Consider the following 19,591-nt stretch of genomic DNA (forward strand, 5'->3'; position numbering starts at 1 on the left):
CTGTGTGGTCTGAGGCAGCTCTCAGAACCCAGAGTCACCAGGTAAGCATCACAAGCGCTGGGGCTTGCCTGTGGCCGCCTTTATGTGACCTGGAAGACTTGTGGTGGGTGTCACACCTGGACTACTAGCTGCGCAGCTCAGGGGACACCAGGTTGTGAGCCGGAGCCTGCATGTTGGAGCTGGAAGTCATCACTGCCCCCGTCATGCTAGAACAGGCAGCCGCTCCCGTGCGTGCGTGCGCGCGCCTGCGCGGGGATGTCCCCTGTGGAGCCGCTCGCTGGTTTTCAGCCAGAGGTGCCTATAGCAGGGATTAGCTGATCAAAATCCGCTCCATCAGCTGGGCCATAGGAGGCTAATTATAAGAGTTTGCAACCTCAGTTGTGCTGAATGGCACCAATGTGTTGGTCAGGCTGCACGAAAATCCTCCACAGATGGGTAACCGTCCCCTGCATGCATGAGGTTTAAGATGGCAGAAGGAACCACTTCCCTGCCCCAGCCCTTTTTAAAAAGGAAGCATCTGTCCCAAGAATGAAATCTCCTTATTCTGCCATCTTAAAGGGTTAGGAACTTAGTCAGGCCCAGGAACTTGACAACCTCACTCTCTCTGGGTTTTCACCTATAAGATGGGAATGACAGCGTGGACCTCATAGGGCGATTGGAGGATTATGTGGCTGTAAAGCATCTGGACCAGTGCCTGGCCCATAGCAGGTGCTTCATAAATAAGAGTCCCCCCGTTTTTCCTAGGTAGAGAATTGAGGGGCTTTCTTTGCCAGTTTACAGATGGTATCTTGAAGTGGGCAGGTGTGTAGCCCTCAGTGCAGGCATTTTACAGACACAGTTAGAAGAGAGGGTCTTGTGTGTGATGCTGTCAACAGCCTCTGCCAAAAGGAGGCTGCACCAGGAGGCGCTGTCAGAGTCGGGGGCGGGGGACTGAGCAGGGCCTGCAGGAGCCACCTGGGGCTTCCTTTCCCATCAGCCCAGTGATCGTCTGGAACCTCGGCTCCCATAGCATGAGCGCTTGCCCTCCTGGCATAGGGTGGCCTGGGTGACAATGGCATTTCCCAGAGTGGGTTCCCAGAATCACCATTTTTGAAGGATGTTAAGGAATCTCATATTTTTAAATGGGCTTCAGTGGCCGATTATATTTGGGAAGGTTGGGTTCAGTGAAGCTAGATGGGTCTCTCTCCGGTCGAACTTCTCAGAGCCTTTGATATCCTCAAGCAAGCTGTTTCTCCTTAAGAAAGGCTGCTGGGTCAGCTGCTCATCCCAGATTGACTTGTTCCCAGAAGCTTTATATCCTGGCACATCCAGCATCCCCACTGAGCAGCTTGGAAAAGCCGTCACCTTCTGGCTCAGACGTTCGAGACAGAACGTTGGTGTCTCCCACCTGGTTGGACCCTTTCTCTGACTCCGGCGTTTACAGAGAGTTCTGGGAGAAGGCGAGCCACTCAGGAAGGCACGTCAGTGGAGACACCCCAGAATCACTCAGGGAGCCAGTCCCTTGCCCCCGATGAACCCCGACCAGACCTCACCTGGTCTTTGGCCTCCCAGGGTGTGGGGCTACCCGGCTCAGCCTATCATGACATCTCTGCCACCCAGGGACCCCTTCCACTCTCTGGCCCTCCTGCTCTGCCAGAGCCACCCCCAGAAAGCAGTCTGTCACCCTCCCTGCTCCTTGGTGGGGCCTGTGTCAGCAGAATCTGGCAGAGCAAGTCGCGAGTGGCAGATCCAGATTATTTAGTGTCACGTGTGGCTCCCCAGGGGTCAGAGATGGGAGACCCTGGCCTGTGTGCCATCTACTCGATCAGTTGGAGCTCAGGAGTGCGCCCACATCCCACACACATCCCCCCCGTGCCTGGACCTCCACCCACCCTGGGCACTGTCGGGGACCTCCTGGGACCCTGACGAGGTATCAGGCAATTCAGGTGAGCCTGAGGAACTGCAGGTTTGGGGTTTGCGGTTCTGGAGCCCATCCCTCTGCTGGTTCCCCAGCATAAAGCCTCAGGCACTCACCCAGCCCAGGGGCCGGGGCAGTTCCCACGTCCCTGGCCTCCCAAGCCCCCTCTGGCATGCCCCTCCCTTTGGACCTGTTGCTGACCAATCACCATGGTTTTTCCTTGCTCTCTCCTCTCCCCACCCAGCAGAAAGCGCTTTCAGTCGGAGGGTAGAAGGCAAAGCACAAAACCACTTTGAAGAGACGAATAGCAGTTCCCAAAACTCCAGCGGTGAGTGTGCCCCATGACAGTCACCCTGTGTTGCGGCCTCAATCCGCTCCGGGATCTTTGCGGTGCGTGATGGGGCAGGGTGTCGGGGGGAGGCTGAGAGCAGAGCATTAGAGGGCGGCCAGAGCCCGGCAGGCAGAAGCGGGAGGGGCCCTTTTTTCCAGGGACATCCCTCCGGGCCTTAGGAGCATCTCCGGGACTATGGATCCTCTTTGTCTCTTCCCCATGGAGAGAGGAACTCCCCTGCCCCATGACCTGTGTGATACACTGACTTGGATGGCCCCCTTTGAGCCATTGCTATGTTTATAGGATGAACATCACAGCCATTTTTTTTTTCCAGAAGAAGCAAAGCGGGTTACAGTAGAGAGAGCTGTGGCCTAAGAGCCGGAGGCCCCAAGTTCTGGTCCCCTTTTGGACCTGGGAACATCCAAAGGTTCCCTTCCAGCCCCTACCAGCCCAAGTAGGCTTGCCTGAGGTTCCCAGGGGTGTTTTGGCGCCCCCTGGTGGTTGCCTCCTGCAGGACTCTAGCGGAACCCTATAGCACCTTAGAGCAGCCAAAAGCCACTGTCCCCAGCCAGACCTGGGGCCAGCCTGGCGGAGCCATGCGTGATCACAAGCAGCCTCTGCCCGAGAAAGGCACAGCAAGCTGGTCTGCACGGTGCCAGCCAGGGCGGGGTGTAAAAAAGATTCTGGTACTTCCTTTATACCAAGGTAAGCCATCACTCGCTTTCTTGCTCAATTGAAGTTTAATTCACCAGATTAGGTGCTGGCCTGTGCTCAGCACCGTGCTGGGCACTGCTTGGGTGCAGACAGATGATGCACGTGGCTTGACCACCAGTCAGGGGCTTTATGAAACATCCAGGAGCGCAGACTTGCACATGCAAGCTTCCTCACAGTGATCTGAGCTCCAGCCGAGGCTCGACCCCAGCTCCACCATCCACAAGCCGGTGACTTGAGCTCGCCTCTCAATTTCACCTCTGCTGTGGAATGGGCATGGCACACACGTTCTCGCCTCTCAATTTCACCTCTGCTGTGGAATGGGCATGGCACACACGTCCCTGTGGTGGGGAATATTCAGAGGGTGCCCTGCAGAGTTCACACACTCACATGGTAGGCTGTTTGGGAGGTGGCGGTGTTTCTTAAGTAAACCAAGTGGTTTGATGAATAAGTGCTCCGAGGAAGGGAGTGAGGCGTGCCGTGGGAGCCCCGAGAATGTTGCCACGATCCTTTAAACCGTAGAGAGCATGTCGACTTTTCCAAACTGCTTCATCCTTTTGGAAGCTATAACCCACTCAGCCCCTCCAAAAGGTGAGCCTTAAAGAACTGGAGTGACTGGCCCAAGGCCACACAGGAATAAGCAGCAGAGCCAGGACTGAAACCGCGGTCTCCCAGGAGCCTTTGTTCCCAGCCAGCCAGGCTGCACCCCCTGCCTCTCCTTCCACCAGAGCCGATGTTCAGGGTTGGGAATGACGGTGTGAAGCGCTGCTCCCGCCGGCAGCCACCATTTATTGAGCGCTTACTGTGTGCCTGGCACGTGTTCAGAGCTGTATGTGTCTTAACCTGTTTTCATCCTTACCACAGCCCAGTGAGGGTCAGTGTTATTGTTATCCCCACTTTTTGGATGAGGAAACTGAGACTCAGGAGACGTTGATTGTTGCCCCAGGTCCCCAGCTTGTGAGTGGTGGAGCCAGGATTCCCGGTGTAGTCCGTCTGGCCCCGTTCTGCCGCCTCCTGCCTGTGAGGCTCACCTGACCATGCCAGGAAGCGCGGAGAGCTGCCAGCAGACAGAAGAGCCCTCAAAGCGCAGCCCTCCCTTGGCCTCTCTGGTGTTTGGTGCCAGACAGTACCACCCCGGTGCCAGGACCTAGAAGCAGCTCCCAGCTCCCTGTCCTGAACCAGGCAGCATGGATATTTTCTCCTTGGCGCTCCGTGGGCTGACTTTTTGAAAGTTGAGGGTGTCCTGGAGGGATGGCCCCGGCTGATCTCGCCCTGCCCGTGCCCCAGCCCCACCCCAGCTGCCCCCTCCTCCTCCGAGAGCCCATCTGGCTCACTACTTCCTAAGGACAGAAGTAATGACTGTCATCTCCGAGCACCAGAACCAGAAGAGACTTAGCTAAACTGTTTCTCTTTTGCAGAAACTGCAAGTCCCCTGATTTCCAATCCTTTCCCTCTCCTACAGAGTAAGTGATGGTCCCATCGGGGGGCTGGAGAGGGCGAGGCAGGGTAGGGAATGAACTCAGCCAGCCACACGTTCGGGACCTCCCCAGAGCATCAGACCTGGGCCGCCCTCCCAGGTAGACCCAGTTGGAGGAGGTGGAGGCACAGGGAGACCCAGCCCAGGCGGGTGGAGGAGTTTGGACAGGTGTCGGGCGGAGCTGTGACCATGGGTGTCCTGACTCTGCCACCCCCAGCCCTGCAGGAACAAAGCCACCCCTTCCTGCTCACGGGGGCAGTCTCAGGACGCCTCTTCCGAGCGCATCTCCGCCATCCTCCTGCTGTCTTTTCCCTACTCGTTTTTGCTCTCTTCTCTCTTTCTTTTTCCTTCCCCGTCCCTCTGCTGGGCACGCACCCGCGCGTTCCTATGTCCTCTCATTCTTGCCGCCCTCCGGCCCGCTTCTCTTCCCTTTCCTGTCTTACCCCTGCTTCTCTAGCTCTTCTGTGTTTCTCCACTTCTCACCCTTTCTCTCACCCCTTCTCTCCTTCTCTTTACTGCCCTCCACATCCATTATGTTGTTTTTGGTTCATTCATACGTTCATTCATTTGTTCACTCAGCAAACAGTGCTGTCTGTGTGCTTCCACCGGCTGAGAGGTGGGCTGTGGAACAAATAAGACGTGGTCTCTGCCCTGAGAGAGCTCTTGGTCCCTTAGTGTTATCCCCGGCGCCCGGAACAGTGTGGCACACAGTGAACACTCGATAAATGCCGCTTGACTACACTTGGCGGTCTTGATCTGCCAGTCTTCCTCTCTCCATTGCTCCTTCCCCCGCAGCCTCTCCCTCACTAGCTAGTGACAGGGGGGCAGACAGGCCCAGAGCCCTGAGTGCACAGCCCCCATGTGTGTCTGGGTGCCCAGTTCCAAAGCTGCCTACGGCCCAGCAGAAAGGCATCTGGGTTTGTGCTGCCCCTGAAACGGCTGCTCCGTTTCTCCCTGCAGAGCCCTACACGTGCGGCGCCTGTGGAATCCAGTTCCAGTTCTACAACAACCTGCTGGAACACATGCAGTCCCACGCGGGTAAGGGCCCCACGGTGGACGGGGGCGGGGTACTGAAGCCCCCCTTATCCCTCCCACCCTCAGATCCCACGAAAGGCAGGGACGGCCAGGGCCAGCCTGCGGCCGCTCTCCCAAAAGACAGTCCCAGGACATGGGAGCCCTGGTTACTCCGTTGTAAGTCAGGGTGGTCTGTGCCCTGCGGGGGCAGCTGGCTTGGTGGCAGCGTAGCCAGAGAGGGGGTCGGAGCTAGAGAAGGCTTCCAGAAATTGTGACCTCTGCCCGGAGCCTAGAGGCCAAACAGGAGCTGAGCAGGACAGAGTCGTGGGCGTGTGTAGGGTTGAGTGTGGTTTGAGACCCAGGTGAGCGGAGGAAGGGGAGGGCAGTGGAGAGGGCTCAGCCCGGTGCAGCCTGCGGCGACCCCCATTGCTTTTGCGGTCATACCCCCGAAGCAGCAGTCCTCGAACGTGAGCGTGCATCAGTCACCAGGAGGGCTGGTGACAGCGCAGATTTCTAGGCCGCACTCTGAACTTCAGATGCGTGGGTCTAGGGCGGGGCCCAGGACTCGCATTTCTGACAGGTCCTCAGGCCACACACACCCGGCTTGTCCGGGACCACACTTTGAGAACTGCTGCTGTAGAGAGCCACAGCTAGGAGTCTGCTGTCTGGACACCCTTTTTATCAGCTGTTTTGCCATCTGTCCGGCTTACAATGTCAGCTCCCTCACTAGACCACCAGCCTCCAATTTTAGGTTTTGGTCATAGTAGCACTGATTTCTTTTTTTCTTTTTTTTAACGTCTTTATTGGAGCATAATTGCTTTACAGTGGTGTGTTAGTTTCTGCTGTATAACAAAGTGAATCAGCTGTACGTATACATATATCCCCGTATCTCCTCCCTCTTGAGCCTCCCTCCCTCCCACCCTCCCTCTCCCACCCCTCTAGGTGGTCACAAAGCACCGAGCTGATCTGATTTCTGATCTGATCTCTGTTTTAGGCAGGCAGACACTGCTTGCTGTAACAGGTAAATCCCAAATTCTCAGTGGTTTGACATACCACTTCCTTCTCAGCCACATCACAGCCTAATGCACGCGGCCTTCCACGTGGAGATTCAGGGACCCAGACTCCTTCCTTCCTGTGTCTCCATCCTCCCCTGGGTCACAGAGTCCTCTCTCTCTGACTGATGGGCGGGGAGAGAGGCACCCTTCCTTCTTTACCACTTCAGACCACAAGTGACACACATATGCTCAAATTCCAGAGCCCTGCCCAGGGACAGCCCGACAAGGGAAACGGGAACATGGGGGAGACAGCTCGCTGACCCTGCCACCCTTCCCGTAGGGTGAGCCTCTGGAGGCATTGGAGGCGATGTGAGAAAAGCGCCTGACACAGACGGTGGCTCAGTAAAGGCCAAAGAGGAGCTGACCAGGAAAGAGACTGAGTGTTTGCTTAGCTGCTGTCACGGTGGTTGTTGTTAGTTATTGCTTGTCTCTCTCTTAGGTTTCTGAATCTTTCATATCACCTTCCAGGTCTGGCCTGACTAGCACAGAGTATTACAGGGCGAGACGCTCTCCAGGCAGGTGCTGTTCTGTTAGTGTGACCCCTCTTCATTTATGCAGCGTATATCTATTGGGTATCTGCTGTACACTAGGCACCAACTCGCATGATTTTGGGTGGGAGGGAGATAATTTATTTCTAATGTACTCATTAAAATCAGTGCAGGGACTTCCCTGGTGGTCCAGTGGTTAAGAATATGTGCTTCCCGATGCAAGGGGTGCGGGTTCAATCCCTGGTCGGGGAACTAAGATCCCACATGCTGCATGGCACGGCCCAAAAATTTAAAAATAATAATAATAAAATAAAATCAGTGCAGAGCTGGATTGGCTGCCATGACACGTGAGTTCCAGTCCTCTCTAACCGATGTGTCTCTATACCATGTGACCTCAGGCAGGAAACTTTGTCGTGCCCCCCCACTCTGAGTCTCCATCTCTAAAACAAGGGCACACAGACCTGCAATCTCCAGCTGCCCTCCTTACACCAAGGTTCTGTCTTCACGTGTCTCACAGCTCCTGCTTGCCTTTGCTGTCAGCCATCCTGCACCAGGGAAGGCCTTGAATGCACTCAGAGCACTTAGACTTGACCCCGTGGGGAACCAGTAGCCAAAGTTAGAAGGATGCTGGGGACCACTGCCTGAGCACAGCGCTTGGGCCCGAGACCCCCACGGCCCCGTCTCTGCTCCCTTCTCCTCTGAAACCCTCTGCCCCTCTGCCGGCTCTGGAAGCTGAGCCCTAATTAGGGAAGAGTCTGGGTGCCAGGGCCTCTCTGTCCCTCAGGCAGTCGGGCGGAGGCCATTAACATGCAAATCAAGGGTGCGCCTGTGGGTGCCCCACCTCCCCCAAGCATCCCAACTTGTTTTCCGAGAAGAGCTTTGGGCTGCTTTGTTCTGGTTCAGTGCTGGCAGAGAATGCCTTGACGGCAACCCAGTGCAAAGCCAGGCTGAATCCCAGCCAGGCTGAGTCGGGATTAAAGGATTGACTCCATAGAGAGAAATTAAGCGTCATGATCTGCGCAGTTCACCGCGCTGCTGATAAGGGGGATCAGCCTCGAATAACAGCAATCTCATTAAGAGGCTGCTGAATGGCACAGGGTAATTCCCGCTAATAAACTTCCCAGTCTGCGCTGTAGGAGAACCTGCCTGGCCCCTGGTGACAGCTTAGGAGCAGGTTTTGGCGGCAATAATACTAAAGATAGCTAACACTTAGTGAGCGATTACCGTGTGTCAGGCCGGGCTCCTCAACAAGCTGGCTGGCATTATCATCCCCATTATACAGATGAAGAAACTGAGGCTCAGAGAACATAATCGCTGGCCCAAAGTTGCATGGCTCGTAAAAAGCACCTCACATCGTTTGAGTTCTTACGTATTAGCTCATTTGATCCTCAGAACATCCCTCTGAGTTGTGTCCACATTAGCTCGCCTTTATAGATAAGGAAACTGAGGTGAAAAGGGCTAAGTATAGAAAATGGAAGCACATATTTTGGGCAGAAAAATGTCACTTAAAAATTACTTATCAATAAGAAAATTATTAGTCCTGTGCAACAGTTAATGATTTAAATAATGATCATAATATTTAAGAAATATAAACTGTTTCCATAATGTTTTGCCTCCAGAATGCAATAGCTCATTTCCTCAACTGCTATCAGTAGGGCAGACGCTTTGATTTTTTCCCAAGTTATAGTGCTGTTTGGCTTGTGTTTAGAAGTGTGCAGTATGCAGTTCATTTTAGTGTGCTATTTCTGTGTTGTTTATTTTTTGTTCTTTTAATAAAATGTGTAAATTTCAAAATAAAATAAAGTGGCTAAGTAACTTGTCCAAGGCTCTGCAGCCACAGTATGAGACCAGGATTCTGACCCTCCCATGAACTCCAGAGCCGGTGCTCTGAACACCCACCCTCTTCAACAGGGTAGATGAGGTGGAGGATTAGGGATGGGGGAAGCCCCCTCAGAGGTCATCTCTTCTAGCCTCTTTTCAAGTAGTCGGGGGACTGCAGCTAAGTGAGGCCTGGGGACTTTGCCAGGAGGCAAACAAGTTGGCAACTCAGAGTGGTAGGATTTGGGAATGGCCACATTTAATTTCTGATCCCTTTGAGCTACTTCACCTCTCTGGGCATCGATCTTCTCATCTGTAAAGTAGGCTCATCACCATTCTCCACAGGCTGGGTGAGGGTTCTGGAGATGATGTGTGTAAAGTATTAAGGGCTATGGCACATTCTAAAATAAGACTGAATAATGCAGTTTTCTATTTTTCTATCCCCTGCTAGAAACAACTGCTTTCTTCTTTCTGCAACTGGTCCTTCCTTGGGAGACAGCCTTTATTCCAGCTTTGCATCCCGCCCTTTACAGATGTCTGTGTATCTGTACGTGTGTGAGCGTATGTATCTGTGGTACGTAGGGTTAGCCACACTGAGTAAACCTTGTTTCCAGCTCAAGCTATAGATCATTTACTGAGTACCTCACCCATTTAGCAGCATTATCTGTGAGATAAGGAGAAAAAAAGTTTTTTTAATAAACCATGCTAGACATCATTATCTAATTAGAGGTTGAATAATCCCAATTTCAAGCCTTGCAGAAAGGCAGAGAATGAGGGAATCGCCCTGCAGCTTGCCCAGCCCCGGGATTTTGGAAGGAGGAGGGGAAACTGAGCCCTAGAGAAGTGAAGTGCCTGACTCAAGGTTATAATACTCAGCCAAAGCCTGGTTCAAATCCCGGGCTTCCAAATCTCTGTACTCTAGCAGAGAAAGTCAGTAAGAATGGCTGCTGGTTTCCATTTTAAAATTTGTGTTTCTCTTTTTTACACGTGAGGTCTATTCATTAAAGGAAATTGGGAAAATGCAGAGAAATTACAAAATGAAGACTCAGCCATAATCTCACTACTCAAAGTTAGCCACTGTTACTTTTTTTTTTTTTTTTTACAAATATTTATTGAGTATATATGGTGTACTGCTATAAAGTGAATGGTTTTTTGGTTTTTTATTTTTGGCTGCGCTGGGTGTTCGTTGCTGCGCGCAGGCATTTCTCTAGTTGAGGCGAGCGGGGGCCACTCCTCGCCGCGGTGCGCGGACCCCTCACCGCAGTGGCCTCTCTTGTTGAGGAGCACGGGCTCTAGGCGCGAGGGTTAGCAGTTGTGGCTCACAGGCTCCAGAGCGCAGGCTCAGCAGTTGTGGTGCGCAGGCTTAGCCACTCTGCAGTATGTGGGATCCCCCCGGACCAGGGCTCGAACCCGTGTCCCCTGCATTGACAGGCAGATTCTTAACCACTGCATCACCAGGGAAGCCCAACTGTTACTCTTTTAATGGTTTCTTTTCAGTCTATTTTAAAATCAGATTTATTGAGATATAATTTACATAAATAAAATTCACCAATTTTAAGGGTACAGTTTGATGTGTTTTGATAAACGTGTAGTCATTTAACCACTATCACAAGCACAATGTATAGTGTTACCATCGACCCAAAAAGTTCCCTTTGCAGCAAGTCCCTTTCCCAGGCCCCCACCCTGGCAACCACTGTCTGCTTTCTTTTGTTACAGTTTTGCCTTTACTGGAATTTTGTATAAATGGAATTATATGATATTTAGTCATTTGTGTCTCACTTCTTTCACTTAGCATACTTTTGAGACTCATCCATGTTGTTCTGTGATATCAGTATTTCTTTTTATTTCTGAGTAGTATTTCATTGTTTGGATATACCACAATTTGTTTATCTGTTCCCCTACAGATGGACATTTAGGCTGTCTCCAGTTTGGGGCTATTACGAGTAAAGCTGCTGTGAATGCCCAAGTGCAAGTCCCTGTGTGAACATTTTTTTTTTTTTTAACATCTTTATTGGAGTATAATTGCTTTACAGTGTTTTTAACTACTAGGTAGATACCTAGGAGTAGAAATGCTGGATCATTTGGTCACGCTATATTTAACCTTTTAGGGAACTGCCATACTGTTTCCTCAAGTGGCTACACCATTTTTACATTTCCACCAACAGTGTATGAGGGGTCCAGTTTCTCCACATCCTTGATAACGCTCGTTATTATCTGACTTTTTGATTATAGCCATTCTAGTGCATTAAGGGATGTCATTGTGATTTTAATCTGTGTATTCCTGATGACAAATGATGTTGAACACTTTTTCATGTGCTTATTGGCCATTTAAATATCTTCTTTGGAGAAATGTCTATTCAGATCCTTTGCCCATTGTTTAATTGGGTTTTTTTGTTTTTTTATTATTGAGTTGTAAGAGATCTTTTTATCTTTATATACGAGGGCTCTATAGATATATGACTTACAAATATCTTCTCCCATTCTGTAGGTTGTCTTTTCATTTTCTTGATGCTATCCTTTGAGGCACAAAAATTTTTGATGACGACTACCTATTTTTTCTTTCATTGTTTATGCTTTTGATGTCATATATAAGAAATCATTGCCTAACCCAGGGTCACAGAGACTTAACTCCTCTGTTTGCTTATAAGAGTTTTATAGTTTTCACTGTTACATTTAGGCCAGTATTCCATTTTGTGTTAATTTTTGTATGTGGTATGAGGTAGGGGCCCAGCTTCATTCTTTTGCATGTGGATATCCAGCACCATGGTGGTCCCAGCACCATTTTTTTTTTTTTTTTTTTTTTTTTCAGTATGTGGGCCTCTCACTGTTGTGGCCTCTCCCGCTGCGGAGCACAGGCTCCGGACATGCAGGCTCAGCGGCCATGGCTCACGGGCCTAGCCGCTCCGCGGCATGTGGGATCTTCCCAGACCCGGGCACGAACCCGTGTCCCCTGCATCGGCAGGCGGACTCTCAACCACTGCACCACCAGGGAAGCCCCCAGCACCATTTTTAAAAAGACTATTTGTTCCCCCATTGAATTATCCTGGCACCCTTGACAAAAATCAATTGACTGTAAATGTGAGGGTTTATTTCTGGATTCTGAATTCTATTTCATTGATCTGTACGTCTGTTTTTGTGCCAGAAGCACACTGTCTGGATTACTGTGACTTTATAACAGCTTTGAAATTGGGAAGTCTAAGCCCCCCAACTTTGTTCTTCTTCAAGAGTGTTTTGGCTGTTCTGTGTCGCGTAAACTTTAGGCTCAACTTGTCGATATCTGCGAAAAAGACAGCAGGACTTTTGATAGGGATTGTGTTGAATCTAGATCAATCTGGGGAGTATTGCCGTTTTAACAATATTGTCTTCCTCTTGGAACATGGGATGCCTCTTCATTTATTTAAGTCTTCTTTGAGTTCTTTCAATAATGTTTTTAGTTTTAAGTGTACAAGTCTTATACTTCTTTTGTAAATTTATTCCTAATTATTTTGTTCTTTTAGAGGCTCTTATAAATGGAATTATTTCCTTAATTTAATTTTTGGAGTGTTCATTGCTAACGTAGAGAAATATAATTGATTTTTTTTTAGTATATTGATCTCATATCCTGAAACCTTGCTGAACTTATTTATAAGTTTTAACAGTTGTGTGTGTGTGTGTGTGTATTCCGTAGGATTTTCTATACACACAGTCATGTCATCTGTAGTCTGTAAGTAGAGATAATTTTACTTCTTCCATTCATGTGGATGCCCTTTATTTTTCTTTTCTTTTTTATTCTTTCTTTCTTTTTTTCTTTCATTGACCTGGCTAGAACCTCTAATACATGTTGAATAAAATAGAGTGGACATTCTTATCTTGTTCCTGATCTTAAGAGGAAAGTTTTTCATGTTTAACCATTAACTATGATGTTGGCAGTGGGTTTTTCATAGATGCCCTTTGTCAAGTTGAAAAAGTTCCCTTCAATTCCTGGTTTGTTGAGTGTTTTTATCATGAGAGGGTGTTGGATTTTTGTCAGATAATTTTTCTGCATCTATTGAAATTATCATGTGGTTTTTGTCCTTTATTCTATTAATATGGTATTGATTTTTGTATGTTGAACTAATCTCGTATTCCTGGAATAAATACCACTTGATCATGGTGTATAACCTGTTGTATATGTTGCTGGATTTGGTCTGCTCTGTTTTATTAAGGATGTTTGTATCTATATTCATAAGGCATAGTGGACTATAGTTTGTTTTTTCTTGTGACTTCTTAGTCATGGTTTGGTATCAGAATAATACCTGCCTCATAGAATGAATTGAGAAGTGTTCCCTCCTCTTCTACTTTCAGAAGAATTTGTGAAGTGTTCTTTTAACTTTTTATAGAATTCACTGATGAAGCCATCTGAGCCTGGGCTTTCCTTTTCTTTTTTATGGTCGGTGTTTTGACTGCTAATTCAGTCTTTTTAATAGATCTATCCAGATTTTCTACTTCTTGAATCAGTTTTAGTAGTTTATGTCTCTCTAGGAATTTGTCTATTTCATCCAGGTCATCTAATTTGTTGGAATACTACTGTTCATAGTATTTCCTTATAATCCTTTTTATTTCTATCAGATCAGTAAACTTGTTTTTTGTTTTTTGTTTTTTGTTTTTGATGTCCTTTATGAGGTTGAGAAAGTTTCCTTGTCTTCCTAGTTTGCTGAGATTTTGTATCATAGGTGGGTATTGAATTTTGTCACATTTTAAAGTGCATTTATATCTATGGAGATGATTTTTCTTATTTTTGTTTTCCTCTTAGTAAAGGGAATTACACTGATTGGTTTTCTGTAACTATTCTATTTCTGGGATAAGCTTCATTTATTCATGATATGTTATTATTTTTATTTTTTATTTTTGGCCACATGGCTTGCGAGGTCTTAGTTCCCTGACCAGGGGTTGAACCCGGGCCACAGCTGTGAAAGTGCTGAGTCCTAACCACTGAAACTGCCAGGGAACTCCCATGATGTGTTGTTCTTTTTATATATTACTATATTTGGCTTGCTAATAGTTTGTTAAGGATTTTTGTGTATATGTTTATGAAGGATGTTGGTCTGTAGTTTCTTTTCTTGTAATTTTTTTCTCTAGTTTTGGATCAGGGTAATGACAGCCTTATAAAATGATTTGGGAAATGTTCTTTCCTCTTCTAATTCTGGGAGAATTTGTTTAGAATTTGTATTATTTCTTCCTTAAATATGTGGTCAAACTTTCCAGTCAACCCATATGGGAATTTTCTTTGTGGGAAATTATGTAAACTATGAACTGAATTTCTTAATAGTTATAGAACTTAAGAAATTTGAGGTTACCTGTTTCTTCTGGAGTGAACTTTGGTACTTTATGTTTTTTAGGGTTGTTTTTTTTTTTTGCCTCACTTAAATGGTTGAATTTATTGGCCTAAAGTTATTCATAATCATTTTAATCCCTTTGATATGTGTAGCATCTGTAGTGATGTCCCCTTCTTTTACTCCTGCTACTAATAATTTGTGTCCTCTTTTTCTTTTTTTAATGTTTCCTGTTAGAGGTTTGTCAATTTTACTGATCTCTACAAAGAATTAGCTTTTAGTTTCATTGAATTTTCTCTACTGTGTTTACCCATCTTCTGTTTCATTAATTTCTGCTTTTATCTGTATTATTTCCTTTCTTCTGCTTATGTTCGACTCAACTTACTCTTTAAACTTACTCTTCAGATCTCTTAGTGTAGAAGCTTTATAACACTGACTTTAAATGTTTATTCTTTTCTAAGATAATTATTTAATGTTATAAATAGCATTTATTTAGATGTATCCCACACATTTTGAAATGTTATGTTTTAATGTTTAGTTCAAAACATTTTCTGGTCTCCCTTATGTTTCCTTGACCTATGGGTTATTTACAACTGTGATGTTTAATATTCAAATAGCTGAAACTTTTCCAAATATCTTTTTGTTGTTGATTTCTAATTTAATTCAGTTATGGTCAGAGACTATACTTTATATGATTTCAGTATTTTTCTATTCCACCTCCTTTTTCTGGTAATCTAGTTATATGTATATGGGACTGCTTGATGTTGTCCACTCCGTTCATTTATATTCAGTCTTTTTTTCTCTTTTCTCATGAGAGTAACAATTACTGAGAGAAGACAGTTGAAATTTCCAGTTGTAGGTTTATCTGTTTCTTTTTTCAGTTTTCTCAGCTTTTGCTTCATGTGCTTTAATGCTCTGTTATCACTTGCACACACACTTAGGGTTAGTATATATTCTTGGTGATTTGACCCCTTTATCATTATGTAGGGTCTCTTGTTACCCCTGATCATATTTCTTGTTCTGAGGTCTGTTCCTTCTGTAATACTATCACAAGCATCTCCACCTTTCTCTTCATTACTGTTTGTATGGTATACCTTTATTTAACCTTTTACTTTTAACTTATCCATGTCTTCATATTTAAATAGGTTTCTTATAGATAGCATATCATGGGGTCTTGCTTTTTTATTAAGTACGACAATGTCTACTTTTATTTGAAATGTGCAGACCATTTAAATTTAATGTGATTTCAGTATTATTGGGTTTAAATCTACCATTTTCGTATTTGTTTACTAATTGTTTCACTCGTTGCTTATTCCTTTTTCTCTAATTTTTTGCCTTATTTTGGACTGAGAATTTTTTATGGTTCCATTTTTATCTCTACAATGGATTTATTTGCTATAACTTGTTTTTTTTCTAGTCTATTTGGGTTTTGAACTATGCATTTCTAACTTATCAAGTCTACATTTAAAGGCTATTATCCTTTTCATATTGTGTGAAAAACTTTCAACACAATCTTCTATTTCCCCTTCCTAGTCTTTCTTCTGTTGTTAACATATGGTTTATTTCTACATATAATTACCACAATTCATTGTTATTTTTTTCCAGTGAGCAGTCAGTTATCTTGTTAAAGAGATTAAAAATGAGGGAAAACACTTTTTATATCCATTCATGTACACTTTCCAGAACTCTTTATTTCTTTCTCTAGATCCAGATTCTTATTTGATGTCATTTTTTCCTTTGGGGGGGTGATGTCATTTTTTTTTTAATACCTAAAGAACTTCCTTTAACATTTCTTATAGTTGCAGGTATGATTTTTTTTTTTTTGGTCCTTATTTTACCTCCATTTGTGAAAGATAGTATCACTGATTTAGAATTCTCTTATTTTATTTTTAATTTTTTGTGTGTTTTTTTTAAATTGAAGTATAGTTGATTTATAATGTTGCATTAGTTTCAGGTGCACAGCAAAGTCATTCAGTTATACATACATACATATCTTTTTTTCTGATTCTTTTCCCTTATAGGTTATTACAAAATATTGAGTATAGTTCCCTGTGCTATACAGTGGGTCCTTGTTGTTTGTCTATTTTATATATAGTAGTGTGTATATGTTAATCCTAATTGATCCCTCCCCGCCTTTCCTCTTTGGTAACCATAAGTTTGTTTTCTGTGTCTGTGGGTCTGTTTCTGTTTTGTATTGATATATAAGTTCATTTGTATCATTATTTTACATTCCACATATAAGCGATATTATATGGTATTTGTCTGGCTCACTTCACTTAGTATGATAATCTCTGGGTCCATCCATGTTGCTGCAAATGGCACTATTTCATCCTTTTTTTATGGCTGAGTAATATCCCATTGTATAAATATAATTTATATTATATAAATTTAGATTATAAATATAAATATCTTCTTTATCCATTCATCTATCGATGGACATTTAGAATATTAGGTTGACATTCTCTTTTAATACTTTGTTCTGTTACCTGCTGGGTCTGTTGTTATTCTTGTTCCCCTGTACTTAATTTTTCCCCCTCTCTGGCTGCTTTTAAGAGTTTCTCTTGTCATTGGTTGTCAACAATTTGATTATGATGCTGTGCCTTGGTGGTGTTTTCTTTATGTATTTCTGCTGGGGGTCAACTGAGCTTTTAGAACCTGGGTTTATGGTTTCATCCAATTTGGAAAGATTCTGGCCATTTCTTCAAATGTTTTTTTCTGCCTCACCCCCTTTTTCTGGGACTCCAATTATATTTATGTTAAACCACTTAACATTGTCCGTGCTCCATTTATTTATTTTCATTCTTTTACTCTCTCTGGTTTTCATTGGGTAATTTTTTTGCTCTGTCTCCAGCTTCACTGATTTTTCTTCAGCAGCTGTTGTAAGCTCCTTCTTGGCTAATTCCATCATCTCTGTCCTTTCTAGGTCTGTTTCTATTGATTGGTTTGTCTCCTTATGTTATAGGTCATATTTTCCTACTATTTTGAATGCCTGGTACTTATTAGATGAATGACATTGTGAATTTTATAGTGTTAGATGCTAGGTTTTGTATTTTTTAAGAGTATTAAACTTGGCTTACAGTTTGTTACTTGGGATCACCTTAATACTTTGGAGGCTTGCTCTTTAAATGTATTAGGGCAGATCTAGTGGCTTAGCCTGGGGCTAATTTAGCCCCATAGTATTTCCCATGCATTGAGGTCTTTCCGTTCTGGTTGAGGGGGTGCAGATGATCTCCCCCACGTGGGAGCCCTGGGAGTTACCAGCCTACTGCATTTTAGTGATTCTTTCCCTAGTCCTGTGGAATTTGACCCTATGCATAGGCAGATTAGCTACAGCAAAGGCTCCAGGGCACCCCATTGAAATCTCCAGAGCTCTCTCTTTTTGTAACTCCCTCCTCTTTGGTACTTTTCCCTGTAAATTCTAGCTGTCTTGGGCCTGCCTGAGCTTTAATCTCTGTCTCTTCAAGGGGACCGCTGGGCTCTGTTCAGTTCCCTGGTCCTACGCAGCGGCTTGAAAACTGCTTCCAGGCAGTAAGTTGCACAGTCAGAGAGCTCACCGCACTTGTTTCTTTTTCTGGGATCAGACCCTGGGTTGCCTGTATGAAAGCAGTCGTATCATCATGATTAGCGGTTGTTTGCATCTGGAGGGCAGAAGTGAAAGTCCCCTCCCCATCTTTTTTCGATGCATAGGTTTGTTCGTTATTTGACTTGTGAGTCTAAAATATGTATCTATAAATAATACATATGACATTATGATTAGAGCTTGCTTTTCATTACCTTATGCATTTTCCCATGTTGCTCCAGTCTACATGACCACCTTTCTAGTGGTTGCAAAATATTCCTTGAGTGCACATCCCAGAGTCTCTTGACTAGTCTTGCAGGTCTGACCGAATATGTAGAAGTTGGGGAAGCCTCTTCTCTAGGTATGAATAGTGTGGCCTTGACCTCTAAGGCCTGATGCGTTTAACTGAGAAGAATGGAAGAAAGATGTCTGGCAACCCTGAACAGAGGCCACTGACCCATTCATATCCTCAGGTTGTGAATTCTACCTGTAAGATGACGTCTTAAGGAAATACACCCACAACAACAGCCGAAGAGCACAGAGAAACAATATTAGAATATTAGGCAAGTAGGTTCGGAGCAGGATAGTAATATTGTAAACGGCACAGCCCAGAAACTTAGGACTTGGAGTGTAGTTAAGCAATTTGTGGAATATTGTGTGATAAAAGATTGTGTGGTCATTTGTGATGACAGGCATGTAACTCAGACCATTTCCACTCAGATATGATCTTACAGAAATGTCAAGGAGTAACCGTGCCTAGAGTATGGCACCTGCCCATTACTTAAAACTGAAAACGGCTGCATATGCACACGTTAACAAAAATTAGGGAAATGCAGGGAGGAGGCAACTAGGAACCAGGGGACCTGGGATGTCCGTCCCAGCTCTGCTGCTGGTTTTCTGTGTTTTCCTGGGCAAATCCTTTCCTGTATCTAGACTTTGGTTTTCACTTCCTACAGGTAACGAGGGGGTTGAGAATTGTATACTTTATGTCATATAGGGCTTTGGTTTTGTTGTGTTCATTTAAGTTTAAAATATACTAAAAAGACGAAAAGGCACACTTTAAAGAAGCAAGAGTGTGAGATGCTTTTGGCCTCTTGGAGTGTAATGGGCACCCCCTCCCGGGTCTCAGAGCTAGAACTTTGTGCTTGGGGGTATTGGGGGGTGCCTCCCAGCCAGACTCGGGACACAGCGGTTCCCTGAGTGCTTACTCCGTGCTGAGCACTGTACCCAGCTCTTTTCCTGTATTATCTCTTGTTAGTCCTTCTGGCAATTGTGTGATTATCTTCATTCTTCCGAGTGATGAAATTGAGGCTTTGCAGGCCTCAGATAGTTGTCTTAGGAGCCCGAATTTGAACCCAGGCCTGAGTCCCAGAGGCCAGTCTTGCCTCCACCCGCATGCTCTAGTTCTCCTCGCCTGGGGAGCCGGCAGGCCTCTTGCACTTCAGGGAAACACACTGTCCCCTTTGTGCCCGCAGCGGACAACGAGAACAACATCGCCTCCAACCAGTCGCGATCGCCCCCTGCTGTCGTGGAGGAGAAGTGGAAGCCCCAGGCCCAGAGGAACAGTGCCAACAACAGTAGGTCTTTCCTGGGCGGACCTGGGGGCTGGTGGAAGTCTACTACACCCACCTCCAGAGACCTCCCCCCCAACCCCAGCTTGTTCCCCTCTGCTCCCACATCCCCACCCCTGTGTGTCTGCCATGGCGGTGCAAGACCACGCATCATGGTTTCCAAAGCACTTTCATGCCTGAGACCTCATTGGTGGGAATTCTGACCTCGTGGGATGGACAGAGGCGGCCTGGGGAGAGGTGATCTGTTTGTGGTCAGAGAACACAAACTAGTGACCGAATCAGAATTGGAATCCAAATCCACTCTCCACGATTTCTCTTGTCTGCTTTTTCCTGACACTGTGGCCTCACGTACCTTATTCACTAGCGACTCCTGTGTTAG

At 45.8% G+C, this 19,591-nt stretch overlaps 1 protein-coding gene across 14 annotated transcripts in view; it reads left to right on the forward strand.

Moving 5' to 3' along the window:
- Positions 1-19,591, forward strand: part of ZNF618 (zinc finger protein 618) — a 183,517-nt gene that overhangs the window by 156,474 nt on the left and 7,452 nt on the right. For 6 of the 14 annotated variants that reach the window (XM_089913654.1, XM_022578968.3, XM_089913650.1 and 3 more), the window contains 4 exons: positions 2,142-2,225; positions 4,358-4,402; positions 5,377-5,454; positions 19,117-19,218. In XM_089913654.1, coding sequence (XP_089769780.1) covers positions 2,142-2,225; positions 4,358-4,402; positions 5,377-5,454; positions 19,117-19,218 — 309 coding nt within the window. The remainder of the gene's footprint in view (positions 1-2,141; positions 2,226-4,357; positions 4,403-5,376; positions 5,455-19,116; positions 19,219-19,591) is intronic. The other 8 variants (XM_089913644.1, XM_089913651.1, XM_089913653.1 and 5 more) reach the window with 3 other exon arrangements.

Source organism: Delphinapterus leucas, chromosome 6 (genome assembly GCF_059928025.1).
Source record: "Delphinapterus leucas isolate spDelLeu-1000000601 "Yukka" chromosome 6, BTC_Dleu_Yukka2, whole genome shotgun sequence".
NCBI lineage: Eukaryota > Metazoa > Chordata > Mammalia > Artiodactyla > Monodontidae > Delphinapterus > Delphinapterus leucas.